The following is a 19,392-nucleotide window of genomic DNA, read 5'->3' as shown; positions in this document are numbered from 1 at the left end:
TCTCCCCAGGGCGGGACACTCCCAGGGACTTGCTTCCCATTGGTCCAGGGAAGGAGTTGGGCGGGGAAATCCGTGAGGTCTTGGTGAACGGCAGCTATTGGCCAATGCTCAAGCCAATTGGTAAAGGGAACTCTCAGCTCGCGCGCTCTGATTGGCTTGGCGGAAGGAAGAAGCCGCCTCTCCTCCGTACCCGCGAGCTCGCGTATGGAGTCTTGGAGCGGCTCGGCTTCGGGAGCAGAGCATCTGAGGCGACAGGTGAGAGGTTGGGGTTACGAGGCGGGGTGGAGCGAGGTTCGAGGCCGAGACCCAGAACGACCCCGGACTGGGCTCCCGGCCTCTCAGGCTCAGTTTCCTCAGCTCTGAGAATCCGGCTTTTTCAGGAGCCGGCGACCTGAAAACTGACAGGATTTTGAATTTCGGACAAGCAGTAGGTCTCCTCACTCGGAGTCTGAGTTTCCCTCCCTGAGGAACTGGGGTCATAATAGCACTTAGCTCATAGTTCGGTTCAGGTCTCACGCTATTGAAGTAAAGCCTTAAATAGATAGTTTTTTTCTTTTCTGTTTTGTAAGTAGCTCAGTCGTGTCCTACCCTTTGCGACCCCATGGACTGTAGCCTGCCAGGCTCCTCTATCCATGGGATTCTCCAGGGAAGAATACTGGAGTGGGTAGCCAGTCCCTTCTCTGGGGGATCTTCCTGACCCAGGGATCGAACCCGGGTCTCTTGCATTCAGGCGGATTCCTTACCGTCTGAGCCATCAGAGTAGCTTTGCATTATTCATAAAAATCTAAAATGTGCACACGCACACCCAGCAAGTCACTTTCTAGGACTCTGTCTTGCAGAGATCCTGACTTGAGTGTGCAAAAAAAGGGGGGGTGGGGTGGGGAGGTGTAACAGTTGTTTTTCTGCAGCTTGTTTCTAATTGTGAAACGTTAGAAACAGCCTGGAAATGCCCAGGAAAAATTTTCTTTCCAGTCCATGATTTCATTTAAATTTCTACCTTTAATAGTAGTAATAATAAAAGCTGGAACCAAAAACAGAGTCAGTAATACAGAGCTATCAGTAACTGACTGTGGTGTGCCAGACACTGCTAAGTGTTTTGCTTGTGTTATTTAGTTTAACTTTCTCAAAACCCTTTAAGGTGAATAGTTACTGTCCCGTGTAACTTTTAAGGTTCGTGGCTATTTGATGGCTATGTGGCTAGCTAAGATGACATCACTGGGGAGCAGTGGGTTCAAACCCAGATTTTTTGGTGTGTCAGGCTGACTGCTGCCCCGCGCTGCTTTTGGGGCACACAGCAAGTGCTGAATGGTAGCTGCCTTTTTTGTTATAATGGGGTGCTTGAATTAGGCGTTCTCTGAGGTCTGGGGACCTTCCATCCTCTCTCTGTCTTTCCTTTTCAGGACTCCCAGGAGCCATGTTGTCAGAAGTCCTGCTGGTGTCCGCTCCAGGGAAAGTCATTCTGCATGGAGAGCATGCCGTGGTCCATGGCAAGGTACAAGGCCCCCTGAGCCTTTGAGGGTTGGGAGCTGCTGCTCCCGGACGCTAATCTTTTCTTTTTCTTAAGTTTACTTTTGGCTGCTCTGGGTCTTCGTTGCTGCATGAGGGCTTTCTCTAGTTGTAGCAAGTGCAGGCTTCTCGTTGCAATGCTTCTCTTGTTGTGGAGCACAGGCTGTAGACAAGATAGCTACAGTCGTCGTGGTTCGTGGGCTCAGTAGTTGCAGCTCTCGGGCCTGGAGCACAGGCTTTGTTGCTCCACAGCATGTGAGATCTTCCTGGACCAGGAATCAAACTTGTGTCTCCTGCATTGGCAGACAGATTCTTAACCACTGGACCACCAGGGAAGTCCCCTGATGCTAATATATTTTTTTTAATATTTTATTTGTTTATTTGACTGTGCTGGGTTGCAGTTGCGGCATGTGGGATCTAGTTTCCTGACCAGGAACCAAACCCAGACCCCCTGCATTGGGAGCATGGAGTCTTAGCCACTGGCAGCAGGGAAGTCCTCTGATGCTAATCTTAAAAGAAGCTGAAAGAAAGTCTTGAGGTGTAGCCTGGGAGATCAGAGAGGAGGTCAGTTTATTCTCAGCTGGGCAAAGAAAAGGCAGGTGTTAGGCTCTCTGAAGGCCTTCTCTGGCCCACCCAGTAAGAAAGCAAGAAAATGACACAGAAAGCCATGTGGGCGGAATTAAGTCACTTAGGAAGTAAGCTTCAGTGGAGAAGAGATGAAGTTTAAGGACTAAACTCTTGGGGAAAATGAATAGGATCCTGCAGAGGTGTCTGAGACATGCATATCTCGTTTAACTCTTATAACTGTCCTCAGAGGTTACACTTTTATTGTCCTGTTTTACAGTTGTGGAAGCTGAGGCTTAGGAGAGCGTTGGCAACTTGTTCAAGGTCCCGCACACCTTGGTAGAGTTAGAAGTGACCCTGTCTGCTTGAACCTAAAGCCATGCTTTCTCTGCTCCTCCCTGCTGTCATTTTTCATGTTCTTATATTAATCTTTGAAAACATGGTGATTAGGGAAGCCATCCCTTGGTGTTGAGAAATTCTGAAGTTTTACGTGGGAAGGGAAAAGACATGTAGATATTAACTCCTAACTGATTGGTAGTGGTTGTTCCTGTGAAGAAGGTGCCAAGGTTGATGAGAAGTGTCTGCCAAGGGCATAGTTCAGAGTGGCCCACGTGCTAGTTTCTAAATCAGAAGCCATGCATGTTGCCAGCGACCCCCAGGCTAACTGCTGGTATCGTGCGCTTTGTTCTATAGGTAGCACTAGCAGTGGCCTTGAACTTGAGAACATTTCTCCGGCTTCAGCCCCACAGCAGTGGGAGAGTGGGCCTCAACTTACCAAACATTGGCGTCAGGAGGGCCTGGGATGTGGCCAGCCTTCAGCTGCTGGACACCAGCTTTCTGGGTAAGTGCAGGGAGCAGGAACCAGCTGCGGGAAGAGGCTGGGCCCTGAGGAGAAGGGGAAGGAGGACAGCTGGGCTGTCATCCCAGGCTGTCCCCGAGGGACCCAAGACACGTCACCCTGGAGGTGTCTTCCCTCCTGTCCCCCCTAAGAATAGCTTTACTTATTTACTAATATATTAATTTATTTAAAATTTAAAAGCCTTCTCCACACACCGGCCTTTCCCTTCCACCCAAGCAAATCTCCACCTTTCATATTCGCTTGATGTACTTGTCCTGTTCTCACTAATTATGTTTTGGGAGAGGGCAATATTGGGGAAGTAATATGGCCTTTACTTTGTGTGTGTGTGTTTTTAATATTTTGTAGCAATTTTTAAATTACTGGGCAATCTTTTGAAAATGTATCTACATACTTATTTGGCTGCGCTGGGTTCTTAGTTGCAGCACACAGGATATCTAGTTGCCGCATGCAGGGTCGTTTAGTTGTGACACGTGAACTCTTACCTGCAGCCTGTGAGATCTAGTTCCCTGACCAAGGATCGAATCTGGGCCGCCTGCCCTGGGACCCTGGAATCTTAGCCTTTAGACCACCAGGAAAGCCTCGTGGCCTCTAGTTTTGATATTGTACCATGGAGGTCAAACCCAGGCCTCTGAGTGATATGTGTGTGTGTGTGTTTGAAAACTACTAGCAATTAAGCCCTTACTACATGCCAGGAGCAGTGCTAAGGGTTTTCTGTACCTTTTTTATTACTCTGCAACAATCCTGGGAGGAGATAGCCCTTTTACCTGTTTACCCCTCAGGGAAACTTAGGTGCAGACAGATTAAGTCCCCTACTCAAGGTCGGAAAACCAGTCTTTGGCACAGTCAGGACCCACCCAAACCCAGGCCTGCCTGCCTCCCAAGCCTGCAGTCCACCGACAGCCTCGGCTGTGGAGCTTGGGCCCTGAGCCCACGTCTCTCCAGATTCTGATGCCTGGAATGTCTCAATTTTTTTGTATTCTGGTGTCTGTAAAACCACCGAGGCCTTCTCATCCACCCGCGTACGCTTGTTTGCCTGTGTGACAGGGCACGGTGACGGTGCAGCGCTCACCGCGGAGCACATGGAGAAGCTGAAGGAGGTGGCGGGCTTCCCCGAGGACTGTGTGGATCCTCAGTGCCTGGCTGTGCTGGCCTTCCTCTACTTGTACCTGTCTATCTGCCGGAGTCAAAGGTATGTGCGCCGCTGGGGCAGGGAGTGCAGGTACAGCCTGCCCCTGAGATTGAGCCGAGGTTTTGGCTGCTAGACAGCACGTGGGCTCCCTTCCAGGCTCTGAATACCCATCAGCTGTCCTTGCTGCGTTCCAGGCACCATACTGGTGGTCGTTTAGTTGGTGGTTTAGTCGCTTAGTTGTGTACGACTCTTGCAACCCCGTGGACTGTAGCCCTCCAGGCTCCTCTGTGCATGGGATTCTCCAGGCAAGAATACTGGAGTGGGTTGCCATTTTCTTCTCCAGGGGATCTTCCTGACCCAGGAGTCTAACCCAGATCTCCTGCATTGTAGGCAGATTCTTTACTGACTGAGTTACAAGGGAAGTCCACCATACTAGACCCTGTGTGTGTGTGTATACATATATGGTCTGCTTTCAGTATTCACAGCAACGTCACGAGAAGGACACCCTCTCCATTTTGCACAGAGAGAAACTGGGACCCAGAGAGTTAGAGACTCTCTGGGCCACATAGCTAGTTAGTAAGTGTTGAGAGCTGGGAAATCAGTTCCGTTCTCCTCAGTTCAACACCTGCCTTTTTAACTCATGCTGCCTCCTTTGGCCTTTCAGTTCAGCTGAACCAAAGCCAGAGTCCATTCTCGGATCTGCTGGGTGGCTTCTGTGTGCTATGGCCCGGGAGGCATGCTTGTGCCATGTCCCACGGGCTCCAAGGGAGCTCTGTGATTAACAGAGTGAAGCCTGTGTTTCGTTAAGATCTGGGTTGTCTGCCCTTGGGGAAGCCAGCTCCTAGAGAGGGACATTCCTGGTTGAGGTGGTGTCACGGAGTGATACAGGGCACAGGCTGCGTGTGGCTGAGGATCAGACAGTGTGGGTTCAAACCTCGGGTCACTTTCTAGCTTGTATGAGGTTCTTAGCCTTCCCGAGCCTCAGTTTCCTCATCTGTAAAATGGGGGTGGTGACAGCACCTACCTCCAAGGGGTCCTGTGGAGAGTCAGAGCTCTGCCGCCTGGTGTGTTTCAGAGCCCTGCCCAGCCTGGACGTCACCATGTGGTCGGAGCTGCCCACCGGGGCCGGGCTGGGCTCCAGTGCCGCCTACTGCGTGTGTTTGGCAGCTGCCTTCCTGACCGCGTGCGAGGAGATCCCAAACCCGCTGAAGGATGGGGAGGCTGCTGGCAGGTAATCAGGCCCTCCCCCTGCTCCTTGTCCTTCCTGGGCACTACACCCCAAGCTGACATCTGTCCCGTGGGCCCCTTACAGCTGGGCATGCTGAGGCGCAGGGCGGCCACACAGCTTGTGGTGGTGGAGTGGGATCTGGACCCGGTGGTCTGAATCTAGAACTTGAGCTCTTTGCCACTGCCCCCCGCCACCTCATCCCGACCTTGCCTCCTTTGGGTTCAGATGCTGTGGTTTTTTAGAAAGAACCTGAGCCCACATGTAGGGCAGTGGATGGATGAGCCATCATGCTTGTCATTAGCTCACTGTGGGACCCTGACCAGCCCACTCCCCCCACTGGGAGCCTCACTCATACCCAGGGGGACATTGCCAGGTCGTACCAAATGGTTATGACAAACAGCATGCTGAGAAGGAAACACGGGAGCGTCTGTCTGGTCAGGACGTCTCCCCTCCTGTTGATCTTCATGCCCACAAGGTCGTAGCGTCTCCTCTGCGGTTCTCACTGTGAGTCACTGAGGCTTATCCTGACAGGGCTGTGGGCGGGCCGTTTCTGTTACTTGGGGAAACTTGAGAAACTGGCACAAGCACGGATAATGCAGTTTGTCCTGGGAGTCGGGAATGAGGCCGCAGCATCCAGCCTGGCAGCTTCTTGCTGAGGCCTGTCCTCATGGCTCCAGGGAGCCCTTTAGCTGGGGGGCTTCCAGTCCAGCCGTGTGGGCCCAGCTGTGCTGTGTCAGGGAGGGTGTGCTGCTTGCCAAGGCCCAAAGCTCAATTTGGTCCCTGTGGCCACAGTGGGTCCGGGGGCTGTTGATAGTATTCCCAGTCTGAATTCTCCAAGGCTGCTCTGAAGGGCTCACATGTCGGGGGATGGGGGCCGGCGGAGACGGCCTTGGGAAGCATCTGACAGGTAATGAGCGATTGCAGCTGCGGGGGGCCCGTTTTTCAGGAATTGCAGTCACGTTCGCCTGTTAACTTGCTTCTCTCTGGGGCTCTGTTTCTTCATCTGAAAAGGAGTGGCTACACCTGATGAACTCTGGGGTTGGGGAGCTTCCAGCCTTGACGTGCTGATTCCAGGGTAAGAGGGTGACGCAGGACAGAGGCGACAGGACCACCACTCAGTACCACATGCTGATCGCTGTTTGTAGCGCAGAGCAGTGAAGGCCAGGTTGCCTGGGCCCCCCAAACAGACATCTGCCCACGAACCGGCGGACCGGCTCCACCTTTCAAAAGACAAAGGTGGTGTGGGTATGTGCACGCATGTGCACGCCTGTGGGTGTCCAAGTATGCGTGTGGTCTTTCCTGTCCTGCTTCTTTCCACCTGGTTCCCCCACCTCCTGTGAAGACCCATCACTGCTGAGAACCTGTAGGGAGAGCAGACCTGGCCCCCACCCACCATGCCCCCAGCGTCTCCCAATCAGAAGAAAGAGTCAATTTTGCTGAGCGGACTGGACCCTGGGCCGTGTTCAGGTGCCCCTTCCGCACCCCACTCTGGCTCATCTGTGGCCCTGGAAAGGGCCAGCTCTTGTCCAGTCCCAGTCACGGCACAGGCTGCACAGCCTCAGGCTGGACTTCTTTGCCCCCACCTCCTGCCTCCCTGACCACACCACCTAGTCCCACCCCACCTAGTCCCTCAGGCTGCCCACCCCTTTCAGAATGGGGTACACTTTGTCCAGTCGGCATTGCACTTCTCGGAGGCTATAGTTAAATATTGGTGACTTCCTGACATCCATTCTGCATTAGACTCCAAGGCTGCAAGCAGTCAGGGACCATGTCTGTGCTCTTAGTCACAGGCTCATAGTAGATGCTCAGTGTATACTGAACAAGTGAGCGAGTGAGTCTCGTCGGCACCCCAAAGGTCAGCAGTTATGAGCTTAGGCTCCAGTGAGCGTATGTGGTTCTGACATCACCATGAGTGGCACCGTGGTCTTGGGGATGCTGTTTCACCCGGCAGAGCCTCAGTGTCCTCTTCTGTAAGAAAGGGAGTGGTGACTGTGGTAACCTCCCTGAGAGGTTATTGTGGGGATTAGGGGAAGCCTGTAGCACAGTGCTTGGCCCTGGGTAATCAGTAGCTCTGAGCAGTGTTGACTATTAATCATAGCTTCACAACCACTGGGTGAGTTTCAGGTCCATAAGATCCTCCTCTGACCCTTGAGGAAAGAGGCTCAGAGAGAGTGATTGACTTGCCCAAGGCACCACAGCAAAGGAGTGGGTGGACCGGGCTTGGAGTGACTTCAGGACAGAGACCCCAGGTGGAATACACACCGTTCCCTGGGCGTTTTGCAGAACACTGGTGTGCTTTTCCATCCCACAATGTCCTCTGTGATTTGACACCTTTATCCCTGTTTCCTGAAGGAGGACACTGAGGGTCAGAGGTGACACGGCTGCTCAGGGATGCCCAGTGAGTCGGCGGCAGAATGGGTTCAGACCAGCTCCCTGCTTAGTCCACGGCTCAACCCACAGCAGCTTCTGTTGGGTCTCGGGGCAGGGACTAGACAGAAGGGAAATGAGCTGAGAGAGAGGGCGGGGTGGTGGGGCTGAGCACGTGTCCTCATGTGGTCCTCGCAGGCTTTCAAGTGATACTCACTCACTGTCATAGTGAGTCCACACCCCTTCTGGGGAGGAATCCAGAGAGGGCTGGATTCCAACGGGCCCACACGCCTGCTGAGCCTGTGCGGAGGCAGGAGTTACGTTCCTCCAGAGTGGGAGAGTAGGGCTCAGAGAGGGCAGGCAAGGGGCCCAGAGTCCTTCAGCTCATGAGAGACAAAGCAGAGCCCCGTGAACTCCAAGCCTCGGGTCTCTCTGCTACACTGGGCAGGAGCGCTCTGCAGGGCCTGTTCTGTAGCCGGGGAGGCTCAGAGCTGTCTATCTGTCTTCTTTCTGAGTTTGGGGGCCCAAACCACTTCACCTTTTGGTCTCCAGCGAGCCCCGCCTGTGACCCTGGCCCTCTGCTGCCCTCAGTGACCCCCAGCTCCCCATTCACCACCGTGGATGGTAAAGACGAATCTCTGTGTCTCCTTCAGGTGGACCGAGGAGAACTTGGAGTTAATTAACAAGTGGGCCTTCCAGGGGGAGAAGGTGATTCACGGGAACCCGTCCGGAGTGGACAACGCCGTCAGCACCTGGGGTAGGTGCTGCCTCGGGCCCACGTGCTCAGCTTTTATTCGTTTAGGAATTCTTGTGACAGGCGTAGCTGCCCAGACTGTGGTTTTGGGATGTACGTAGAGTCCATGTGTTCTGAGGAAGATAGCATTTTCCTGATAGGAGGGGGACAGGGGGAACCTCAGGGTTTCCCACCTTCCCGATCCAAATCTCTGGGAGTGGGCCAGGGCCTGGGAAGCTGTAGTTTCAGTGAGACCCCCACCCCCTTGGATCCAGAGGGCGCAGCTGCGGAACCACTGCCATGGGGGCTGCAGACCACACGAGTCAGGCTCCCCTCTGGGGAGGATGCCTGCTCACTGCAGCTGGATGCCCTCTGGCCCCACCTCCACCGCATCACCGTGCGGCCTGTCCAGGGAAGCCTGGACGGAAGGAAGGGACCCTCGGCCCTGGGCACGGAGCACCTCCACGCCCTCCTGGGCCTTTGGTCCTTGAAGCTGAGATGCCTCGTTACGGGGCTGAGTCTGTTATGGTGACACTCTGCCCCACCCCAATCCCACCCCTTTCCCAGGAGGCCCAGATACAGAGCTTTTCCTGTGACTAACCCACCCATTCTTCTCTTTAGGAGGAGCACTCCGATACCAGCAAGGGAAGATTTCATCTTTAAAGAGGTAATTCTGGGGGAGCTGCAGCTTCTGCATCTGGTGGGGGATGCATTTCTTTGTGAAAAGGGGGAGCCCCATTTCTTTGTGAAGGAACCCGGGGCAGGTGCCCCTGGGCATTCCCCTCCCGCATGTGGCCCCACAGGCCATGGGCATGAGGAAGCCTGCTCTTTCCTCTCCACTTTAGCTCTGAAGTTGGCAAGAGATCAGAGCGGGTGGTCAGGTGAGGCTGGGCCATTCCCCTTCCAGAATGCGGCTGTTCCCCCAGACCCTCCTTCAGTTACCAGTTCATCCGCCCATCCATTTAGTAAACAAGGAGTGATTCCTTCTTGTGTTCCAGCTGACCCTCTCCTAGGACCCTTGGTATAAAAATGGATCTCAGACATAGTTCTGGGTGGTTAGAGACAGACGTGCACACGTGAGCCACCAAAAGACTCCGTGGTGGTTGCCGCAGTGAAGGCACCACATCCGAGCAGGACTGGAGCCCACAGGAGGCTCGTGGCAGGCCGAGTGGAGGGACATTGGGCAACTTTCAGCCTGTTCTGGTTTCCTTCCTTCCTCCTTCCAGACGCACTGGAATTACAGATGTGTGTATTAAATTCCAGTATCCTCTGTTCTGTTGGCTTTCAGTGTGGGACCGTCAGGGGTAAGGCGTGGGCCTGCGGCCAGGGGAGCAGGTGCCTCCTGGATGTCCCCTGAGCCCTCCCCCATCAAATGGAGGCGGGGGAATGATGGTTGTCCCAGGGCACTCTGCTGCCTTGCAGGGGCCTTTCCACACTCTGAGGGTCCCGGGGCCTGCTCTCTCCTTCTGCAGCCAGGGTGGTCTTCTTGGCGTCCAGACAGCCGGTCCTGGACCTCTGCTGCCTCCAGTCAGGGTGCTGCATTCGGGGCTCAGGGGCCTGGCAGGCCGTGGTGTGGACCCCTTCTCTCTACACCTGTAGCTTCTTCTCACGCCTGCTCTGTCGGCTTCCATAAGCCAGACCTGCCTTTCTGAGGGCTCCAGGTCAGCATTCCTTTAGCCTCAGCACTGTGGACATTTGGGGCTGGAGAATTCCTTGTGGGTGGACCGTTCCTGGGCAGCGTGGGATGTTTAGTAGCTTCCCTGGGCTCTGCCCACGAGAGGCCTGTAGCCCCTCCCCCGTCTCCAGTGCAACAATCAAAGATAGCTCCAGATGTTGTCACACGGGCCCTGGAGGGCAAGTCCCCCGAGTGACAACCCCTGCACCACAGAGAGGAGGGAGCAGGGCCATTCAGGAGGGTGGAGTAGCTTCTTCTGGCTGCTTATGGAAGCGATGGCGGGGAGGAAATGAGAGGTCTGGCCCCCAGGGGTCGGTGGCTCTGCCGGCTGGCCTGAACCGGCATGCAGTGAGATCAGGAGCAAGGGTGGGAGGCTGAGTGTCTGGGCCCAGTCCACCCGCAGCCCACGATCTCTCAGAGGAGACAGTCATGATGTCGATCTGAAACAAAGGTGTTCTTAGGGCTCTAAGTTGTTGGGGCTGACAGCAGGGAGGTCACCATCGGGCTGCAGATCTGGGGAGTCCTTCACGGGGCAGGGGCAGGTCTCTTTCCTGTGAGCCTGTTGTATCCTAAGCCCTGAGCTGGGCCCTGGGCACAGAAGGCCAGTGCAGATGTGGCTGGGCAGGTGATTAAGAGTGAACAATGGAGGATCTCCCAGGCACGGGAGGCGGGGGAGAGGCCCAAAAGTGTGTGCAGTTGCAGGGGGCAGGGGGCAGCGGGTGCTCTGGGGTCCCAGGGTCCACTTGGAGCCTGGCTCTGCCATTTGCCTGCTGTGGGCCCTTAGGTGAGTTACTTCCCCTGGGGCCTCTGTTTATTCTCATTTATAGAATGGGACTCCTAGGCATGGGAGTCCATGGCAGAAACGGTATCTGCCAAGTGCTTTTTATTCTTTCCTGATGGAGTTCATCCATCCAGTCCATAAGTATCTCTGAACAACCACCGGGTGCTGAGGTTTCAGCAGGGAACCCAAAGTCCCACCTTCACAGAGCTCCTACTTTGTGGGAGGAGACGATCCCTGGACAGTCATCTCTGTAAGGGCATGGCAGGCCATCCCCACGGCCTTAGTACACAAAAGGAGAATAAGGGCTGGGATGTGAAGGAGGGAACTGGAGCCCTCTGCCTGGATGGCATTTGAGCAGAGTGCCAAGGCCAGGGGGCAGGTCCCTGGCAGCAGAGATGCATGTGCAAAGGCCCTGAGGCAGGAGTGGGGCTGAAATGTTGAACAGCAGCTAGGAGCCAGGGTGGCTGAGTGGAGTGAGCTCCAGGGAGGGGGGAGATGAGATGAGCTTAGCGATGTCACCCGGCCCAGATCACACAGCAGTTAGAGGATGTGGCCCTGGGGGGTGGTCACTGGATGTCACAGGAGTCCTGAGTTTTGTGGGGCTGGCAGGGCTGGCAGCAGGCCCGTTGGCAAAGGACTTTATTTGAGAGAGATGAAGACATGATACCCAGACTCCTCCCACCCCGATAGATGGGGACACAGAGCCAGCGACCGACCTTCGTTGCTGGCTGCAGGGCGCTGCGGTGAGCAGATGGCAGGTTCTCTGAGAAGCCGGGAGGCCCGACTCCACATTAATCCCGCCCGTGGCTTAAGGAGAAGCCCTTTACCCCCAAACCACGCATGGTGCTTCACAATTAAGAAAAAAAAATGCATTGTTTGCCAAGTGGATCAAGACACAGCCTCCCAGAGCGCTGCCCTTTTGAGGAATGGCTTCTCTTTAAAGGGAAGAGAAAAGCCAAATAGAATGTTCATCTTTGGTAAAGTGGGAAAAAAAAGCCAGCCTCCAAAGCTGAGAATCGATATTAATTTCATGGGCTTATGGGCGGTGAGATCAAGCAGATTTCTGTCAGCCTTTCCCAGCCCTGCTGGATTTTACAGTCTCGATCAGTGAAAAGAAAAGCAAATAAAGGTATCGGGGCCTGTCTGTCTGCAGCTGTCTCTAGCCAAAGCTCATTCAGGTCCTCCACCCCTGTCCCCAGCCTTGGGGCAGTGCTCTGAAAGGCAGACGAGATGACAAGAAACAGTGGCTTAAGTCCCCAAAGACAGCCAACCACAAGGACCACTGGGGCTGTGGTTTTAGGAGGGATGGTGGCTCAGATGGTAAAGCATCTGTCTGCAATGCAGGAGACCTGGGTTCAATCCCTGGGTTGGGAAGGTCCGCTGGAGAAGGAAATGGCAGCCCACTCCAGTATTCTTGCCTGGAAAATCCCATGGACGGCGGAACCTGGTAGGCTACGGTCTGTGGGGTCGCAAAGAGTCGGACACAAGTGAGTGACTTCACTTTCACTTTCATAGAGCCCAGAGGGCAGGTGAGGACCACGTGGTGGTGCTGGCGGGCCAGCTGGGCGTGGCTGCCCTGGGACATCCGCTCTCCTACCTGGGCGTGACTGACTCCCTCTGACCACACCTGGGGTCCTGCCAGGTCTGGGCACCAATGAGGCAGGGCACGAACGGGCTCAGAACACTGGGACCTGACTCTCCCCATGCGTGACTCACCCCTGGTCCCAGGGCTTTTTGATTCTCCAGCGCCCTCCCCTCCAGCTCCGTGGGGCAGCCCATAGGACAGAGCCTCAGCCCCTTCTTGTACCCTTGATGGTGGCGCCTTTGAACTTCTAACTCCACACATGCCGGGCCCTTTGTCTGCACATTCACTCGAGGTTGAAACGACTGAACGGAGGAGTGAGTCACAAGCCAAAGGAAAACAATTGTCTGCCCAGGGGCCAAAGCAGGGATGCGGCTGTGGGCACCTGCAACTGGGCATCAAGAACCCTGCTTCCCAGACCTGTCTCCAGCTCACTTCCCCAGGCCTCCACTTCTGCCCTGAGTCAGGGTGGGGCGGAGTCCAGGGGGCCCCCAGCCCTGGCCCAGCTGCACCGTCCTGGGCTCACCTTGGCCCCTCTTTGCCCCACAGGCTACCGATTCTGAAGATCCTGCTGAGCAACACCAAAGTGCCTCGCAGCACCAAGGTCCTGGTGGCCAATGTCAGGAGCCGGCTGCTGAAGGTGCTGCTGGTTCCACTCCCGGGAGTGTTCCCGGCGGGGCCACGACACTCACGTTTGGGTGTCAGAGCCCGCCCTCTGCCTCCTGGGTTAGTGGGGGGAGGGGGCAGGGGGAGCAGGGACTTGGGGAGGCTCTGTGCATCCACAGCCCAGCAAGGAGGCAGAACAGGAATCCTTAAACACGCTGCCTTTGCAGTGAGAACCTCCTCTCTGCTTGGGTCCGTAGTGGCCGGGCAAGGCAGGGACCGGGCCCAAAGGAGAGGGATTCACTCAAAGGATGGGTGTAGGCTGTGGGGACACCTTCCCCCTCCACCAGGTGTCTGCCGACCCCTAGGCCTCACGGGCCCTCACTTTCTTTCCCTGCAGTTCCCTGAGATCGTGGCCCCTCTCCTGACCTCCATAGACGCCATCTCCCTGGAGTGCGAGCGGGTGCTGGGGGAGATGGCGGCGGCCCCCACCCCGGAGCACTACCTTGTGCTGGAGGTAAGAGCCCACCTGCAGGCTCGGGGTCCCCCACCCACGGCGCTGTCCAGGGCAGGGCCTCCCCATCTGCACTCGGAATCCCCGGGAACTAAAGCACAGGGGCTGGACCTGGAGCCTGTGTATGCACCCGTGAACAAGTGGGTCTTCTCTTGAAGCCTCTTCCCAAGTGACTGGGAGCAATCAAGGGAACACAGACAGCCCTGAGTGTGGTGTCTAGTGTGTGATAAGTGCAGTGGGCCAGGTTTGGGTCGTGCGTGTAAAGACATAGTCCTCCATAATTCCAGGAGCGATTTCTCCCCTGGCCACTTCTTTCCTGCTCTGTTTGCTAAGTACATCTAGTTAGTACTAAATACATCAAGTTCACACAGTGGCTATCTCTCGCTCGTGTGCTGTGGGTCAGGCATGGTCTGAAATCCTTCATCAATCCTCCAGCCCCCACCCTCTGCCTAATTCTAGCTTAGCAGTTGAGACCTCACACTTGGGATTTCATCAGGCCCACGTCTGAATCCTGGCCTCACTGGAGTGTCTTAAGAATGAAGTGAGATCCCATGAGCAACATAGGAGCACAGTGCCTGATGAACCACCAGCTTAGCCAGAGGGCATGGGCTCATTCCCAGAACCGGCCCATCTGGCCCAGTGAGTGTGCACTGGCATTAAAAAGCCACCTGGCTTCCATGGAAGATCCAGAGGATCCGGCAGGCCCAGCCAACATGGCTGTGCAGCAGTGGGTCAGCTGGAGGTGCCCAGGGAGCCGCCTCAAGTGAGGCCCTGGGGTCTCCGTTTCTCCACATTCCCCACCACTTCCTAATCTTCGCCCACAGCCGCCGTGCCCTGGGCCTAGGGCCTCCTGTCCTGCTGTAGGCGCTTGAGTCTGCAGCCCCTGTAATGAGTGGGCGCTGGTGCTCTCCAAGCCTCTTCACAGATGACCCCTCACTTAATCCTCCAGCAACCTACCTGTGAAGTGGGTACGTTGCCACCCTGTTACAGATATAAACACCAAGACCTAAAGAAAGTGATTTTCTCTGGGGTGTTTCATCAAGGAGTGGCTGAGCTGGGAGTCACTGACTTGTTTATTCCTTTAGTCAACTTTTCTTTTTTTTTTTTTTTGGTCTCATTGCACAGCTTGCAGGATCTTAGTTCCCTGACCAGGGATTGAACCTCGTCCAGGGCACTGAAAGCACCAAGTCCTAACCATGGGACCACCAGGGAATCCCCCCCCCCAAAATTTTTAAGAAGTGTGTACTCCAGGCTCAGTGCACGGACTCCATCTAATTCATTTCCAGGCTTTTGCCCTTGATCCCCCAGCCATCTCCTTCCATCCCTCCAGCCTTTTCCCGCTGGTTCTCGACTTGCTTCACATAGAAAGGAAGGGAACACAGTCCTCCCGTGGAGGAAATTAATAATGATGGAGTGCTGCCTAAAATACACCCCGTTGAGTCCCTGGAGAATGCCTCAGAACAGCACGTCGATTATACAGTGTGTATATTTTTGGCTGCGGCAGCCGCTGAAATGTGCAGCTCGCCTCCCGGACAGCTCTGCACTCATACCAGCGAGCTGTTCTCCTGTGTCACAGCCTGTCATCCTATCCTTGACAGATTTTGGATCAGAATGTGACAGGTGTCTGGAACCTGCCTTCGCAACATGACACCTGGTGCTCAGGCACCGAGAGAGGCCCCAGAAGTTTCCCCTCCCCTCCAGCCCCCAGGACCGGTGAAAGACACCCAGGGCTGCCACAGGGCCATCACGCATGTCTGCTCGTTTGTCACAAGTGCTGGGGTGTGGGAGGCAGGCTGCCGGGAAGAGGCAGACACAACCCTGCCCGACGGCCCCGGGCAGGAGAACCAGGTGGGCCTTGGCACACAGCCCTGTGATGGGCATCCTCCCGGCACACAGGTCCTCCCGGGACCCCGGGGTAGAGCTGCGCGTTGTGCAGCTGCACAGAGCAAGGAGAGGGCCAGGGGTGCTCTCCGAGGCAAGAGATGCACTTCACATCAGGCAGAGCCAGCTTCCGGTGCTGGCTCAGCCCTAACAAGCTCAGCAGCCTTAAGCACATCCCTCTCCCCTCTGAGCCTCAGTTTTCCCCTTTGAAAAATGGGTATACTGGAAATGCAGCATAAAAGTACTAACAGCAGCTGATGTTTGCTGAGCACTTACCTTGTGCCAGGCTTCATGGGAAAGACGCCTAATTCCATCCTCCTGGTAACAAGGCAGATACTCTTAGAAATCCTGTTTTACAAGGGGGAGCCTGGGGGCTTTCCAGGTAGCACAGTGATAAAGAATCCACCTGCCAATGCAGGAGACTCAAGAAACTCGGGTTCGATCCCAGGAAGATCCCATAGAGGAGGAAATGGCAGTCCGCTCCAGTATTCTTGCCTGGGGAATCCCATGGACAGAAGAGCCTGGAGGGCTACAATCCACGGGGTCCCAAGGAGTCAGATACGACTCAGCACACAAACTGAAGCTCAGCTGAAAGACTTCATTCCAAGACACGCAATCAAGAAGTGTCTGAGCCAGAATTCAAACCCAGGCTCGCCTGCCTTCAAATCCCACATTCATAACTGCCCAACAGCAGGGACTGGAGCTCATTCTTAGAGCCCCAGCATCTAGCAAGTTGCCTGGCATTTTGATGGGATTTGCTGACACCACTGGAGTAAATGAAATATAAATAGGGAATGCCTGGGCAGTGGAGACTGTAAGCTTTTTTATTCCATCAACCTGCCTCTTGTTTGATCTGCAGGAGAGCAGGAATTTTATTATCCATAATCAGAGAAATCTGAACAAACTTAGCAGTTCCCCCAACTCGTGACCTAGTTAGAACTATACACACCCATTCTTCTGAAAGTTGGTTCCTAAGGAAGCAGTAGGATAGCACGTTACTTGAGACTTCTTCTGCAAATGCCCCAAATCCACCTCAACCAGGCTTTCACAGCAAAGGAATTTATTGGCTTCTAAATGAGACGACCAGAGGAGACAGCTTCAGGCATAGCTGGATCCGGGGGCCAAGACAACCTAGTTTGAAATGTCTCTGTCTTCAGTGTAATCTCTGAGACCATATGCAGGGAACATAACTCCAATGGCATGTCTCTGAGGTTGGCCAGTTTTAGCAGCTCCAGTGGAAAGAGGCAGAGTAAACCCTGGGAGGGCTCTCATTGTCTGTCCAGTTCCCATGGCCAGAGCCTTCCGTGGCCAGACCTGACATGTGCTCACCGCCAGCTCCATCCCAGCCCCACTGGGAGTCCTGTAGGAAGGAGAGGGTCTCTTTTATCAGTGGAGAAGGACAGTGTGCTGGGCAGTCAAAGCCTTTTGAGGTCCCAAACCAGCAGCTGTCAGATGGATGGGGCGAGCCCAGGACCTCAGCCTCAGGCAGGCCAAGCTGGAACAGAGAACTTTCTCCCCAGGAGCTTATCGACATGAACCAGCACCATCTGAATGCCCTCGGTGTGGGCCATGCCTCTCTGGACCAGCTGTGCCAGGTGACCACGGCCCACGGACTGCACAGCAAGCTCACTGGTGCGGGCGGCGGGGGCTGTGGCATCACGCTCCTCAGGCCAGGTACCCAGGGGGTGGGCAGGGCTGCCAGCCTGGGCCCACACAAAGCGCCCACACAGGCAGTTCCTGGGGGAGGAGGAAGAAGCCTGTGAATAGTGTCACCTCTGCTGTGTGGCCTCAGTCAAGGGAATTAACTGGTCTGGGCCTACATAACATTTGGTTTATGTAAAACCATTGGCTAGATTCAAGGAGGCGAAACGTATGTAGAGAGCCTGGCACAGGGCTTGTTCCTCCCGTCTCCTTACCTGCCAAGCTAAGCACAAGCTTGAGGAGTAACCAAGGCATTGTCACCATCTGCCGTCACTGGCACTACCGGCCTTGCATCCCTGCTGTCACCTCCTGATGTGGCCAGGACTGGGACTGACCTTGCTACAAGAGAAATGTGTCTCTCCCCTCTTTGGTCTTTGGGGAAAGAGCAGGGCCAAGGAGTGGGCTTACAGCAGCATGCCCTGTGCTGGGGCGTTGAGTCACTGTTGCTTCGGTCGGCTTCCTCTCCGTCTCCTCCTTCCTTTTCTCGTCCTGCTCTCCCCCTTGCTTTGCTGTGAGCCCACAGGGGTCCCCTTACCCTCAGTAGGACTCCCAGGCCTCAAGGAGTTGCTGTGTCCCAACTTTGGCCGAGCACGACTGTGGGGGCCTAGTTTGGGGCGGTGACGATGGCGGGAGAACATTCCTGGAGAGTGTGTGGTGCGCTGGGCCAGGCCCTCCAGCTGTAGTAGCCTGTGTCAGCCTCTCCGTAAGCCTCGAGGGGCAGGTCTCATCGTCAGCCCTACCCCCAGATGAGGAGATGAGGCTCAGAGAGGGGCGTCATTTGAGGACCCATGGCCAGGTTCCACATGACTCGGGGGTCCATAACCTTCCCGTGGAGGATGCCAGGCTTGGTGTTCCAACAGGAAGACTGGTCCCCTGCCTGTGCCACAAGCAGGGCTGAACGCTCTCCAAGGGAGAATGTTCCTCGAGGGAGCCGATGGTCAGAGTGACCTGCTGCCCTTCCTCCCCGCAGATGTGGAGCAGCCGGAGGTAGAGGCCACGAAGCAGGCACTGAGCGGCTGTGGCTTTGACTGCTGGGAAACCAGCATTGGTGCCCCCGGTGTCTCTGTCCACGCGGCCGCCTCCCTGGATGCCTCTGTCCAGCAAGGCCTGGATAGCCTCTGAGAGGAGCCCATGCAGCTGCAGCCCCACCACGAAGCCCTCTCCCAGATTATTCCAGGCGCTGGAGTTGGCTTCTGTGCTGGCCAGTGGGCGCCCAGCTCCTGACGCTGACGGGAGGCCCCCAGCCCCTCTGTGACACCCCTCCTGCTGGCCATGCCCCACATTCTGCACCATGAGCCAGGCTGCCCGGAAGCCATGGTCTGTGTTCTACAACATTCTCTTGAGCCAGGCCATCAGTGGAGTGTGTGTGGTTGTCTGAGACAAGAGGGCCTCTTTCCCGGCCTCCCGGAAGCTTCCACGGACCCACAGACTCCCTGGCCGAGCTGCTTGGATGCCACATGCAGGGGTCTGGTTCCCAGAGCAGTGGACCTTCTCCTTCCCTCCACTTCTGTACTCCTGCCTGTCTGTCCCACCTCCCCCAGGAAGCCTTCCTGGGGTGTTCCGGTGATGGTCTTTGCCTTCTGTCTTCCATCTGGCCTGAGGGTTGGCCAAAGGCAGGGTCGATGTGCAATACCTTCTGGTCTGTATCTGAAGGGGTTGCAGAAAAGATGGCAAAGGGGAAATAAAAAGATCTTGAGTAAACAGTGCTTCACTCACTTCTTTCCATGTCTAGAAAGATGGGAGAGTCTGGTAGTCTCCATTGCCCATACCTGCCCCCTTTCTCCTGTCCCTTCTTCAGCCACTTTCTTAGTGGAAAGAAGGACTTTGGGTCATTTGGTTGTCTGTGTCCATGGGATAGGGCAGGGTTTCTCCAGATGGCCCTAGTGGACAGGATGGATGCCCGAACATCAAACTCTCAGCCTGTCAGCACAGCTTCAGCCCGCTTTTCCAGAAAGGGGGATTTTAAACTTCCTAGCTCAGGAGGATGGAGAACGCAATGGCACCCCACTCCAGTACTCTTGCCTGGAAAATCCCATGGATGGAGGAGCCTGGTAGGCTGCAGTCCATGGGGTCGCTAAGAGTCATACACGACTGAGCGACTTTACTTTCCCTTTTCACTTTCATGCATTGGAGAAGGAAATGGCAACCCACTCCAGTGTTCTTGCCTGGAGAATCCCAGGGACAGGGGAGCCTGGTGGGCTGACGTCTATGGGGTCACACAGAGTTGGACACGACTTAGCAGCAGCAGCAGCAGCTCAGGAAGAACTTC

The 19,392-nt window shown here is 55.3% G+C and overlaps 1 protein-coding gene across 1 annotated transcript; it reads left to right on the top strand.

Annotated features, from left to right (window-relative positions):
- Positions 1-2: 2 nt before the first annotated feature.
- On the top strand, positions 3-18,824 carry MVK (mevalonate kinase). The gene is given in 12 exon segments (XM_055549933.1): positions 3-255; positions 1,401-1,492; positions 2,764-2,911; positions 3,974-4,118; positions 5,134-5,289; positions 8,307-8,410; positions 9,008-9,053; positions 12,974-13,064; positions 13,428-13,544; positions 16,943-17,096; positions 18,094-18,191; positions 18,193-18,824. Coding segments are annotated over 12 exon segments (1,488 nt in total). The 5' UTR covers positions 3-104; the 3' UTR covers positions 18,379-18,824.
- The last annotated feature ends 568 nt before the right edge of the window (positions 18,825-19,392 follow it).

Source organism: Bubalus kerabau, chromosome 16 (genome assembly GCF_029407905.1).
Source record: "Bubalus kerabau isolate K-KA32 ecotype Philippines breed swamp buffalo chromosome 16, PCC_UOA_SB_1v2, whole genome shotgun sequence".
In the NCBI taxonomy this organism is placed as follows: domain Eukaryota; kingdom Metazoa; phylum Chordata; class Mammalia; order Artiodactyla; family Bovidae; genus Bubalus; species Bubalus kerabau.
The sequence above is the reverse complement of the archived record's forward strand: the minus strand, read 5'-3'. Positions and strand labels throughout refer to the sequence as shown.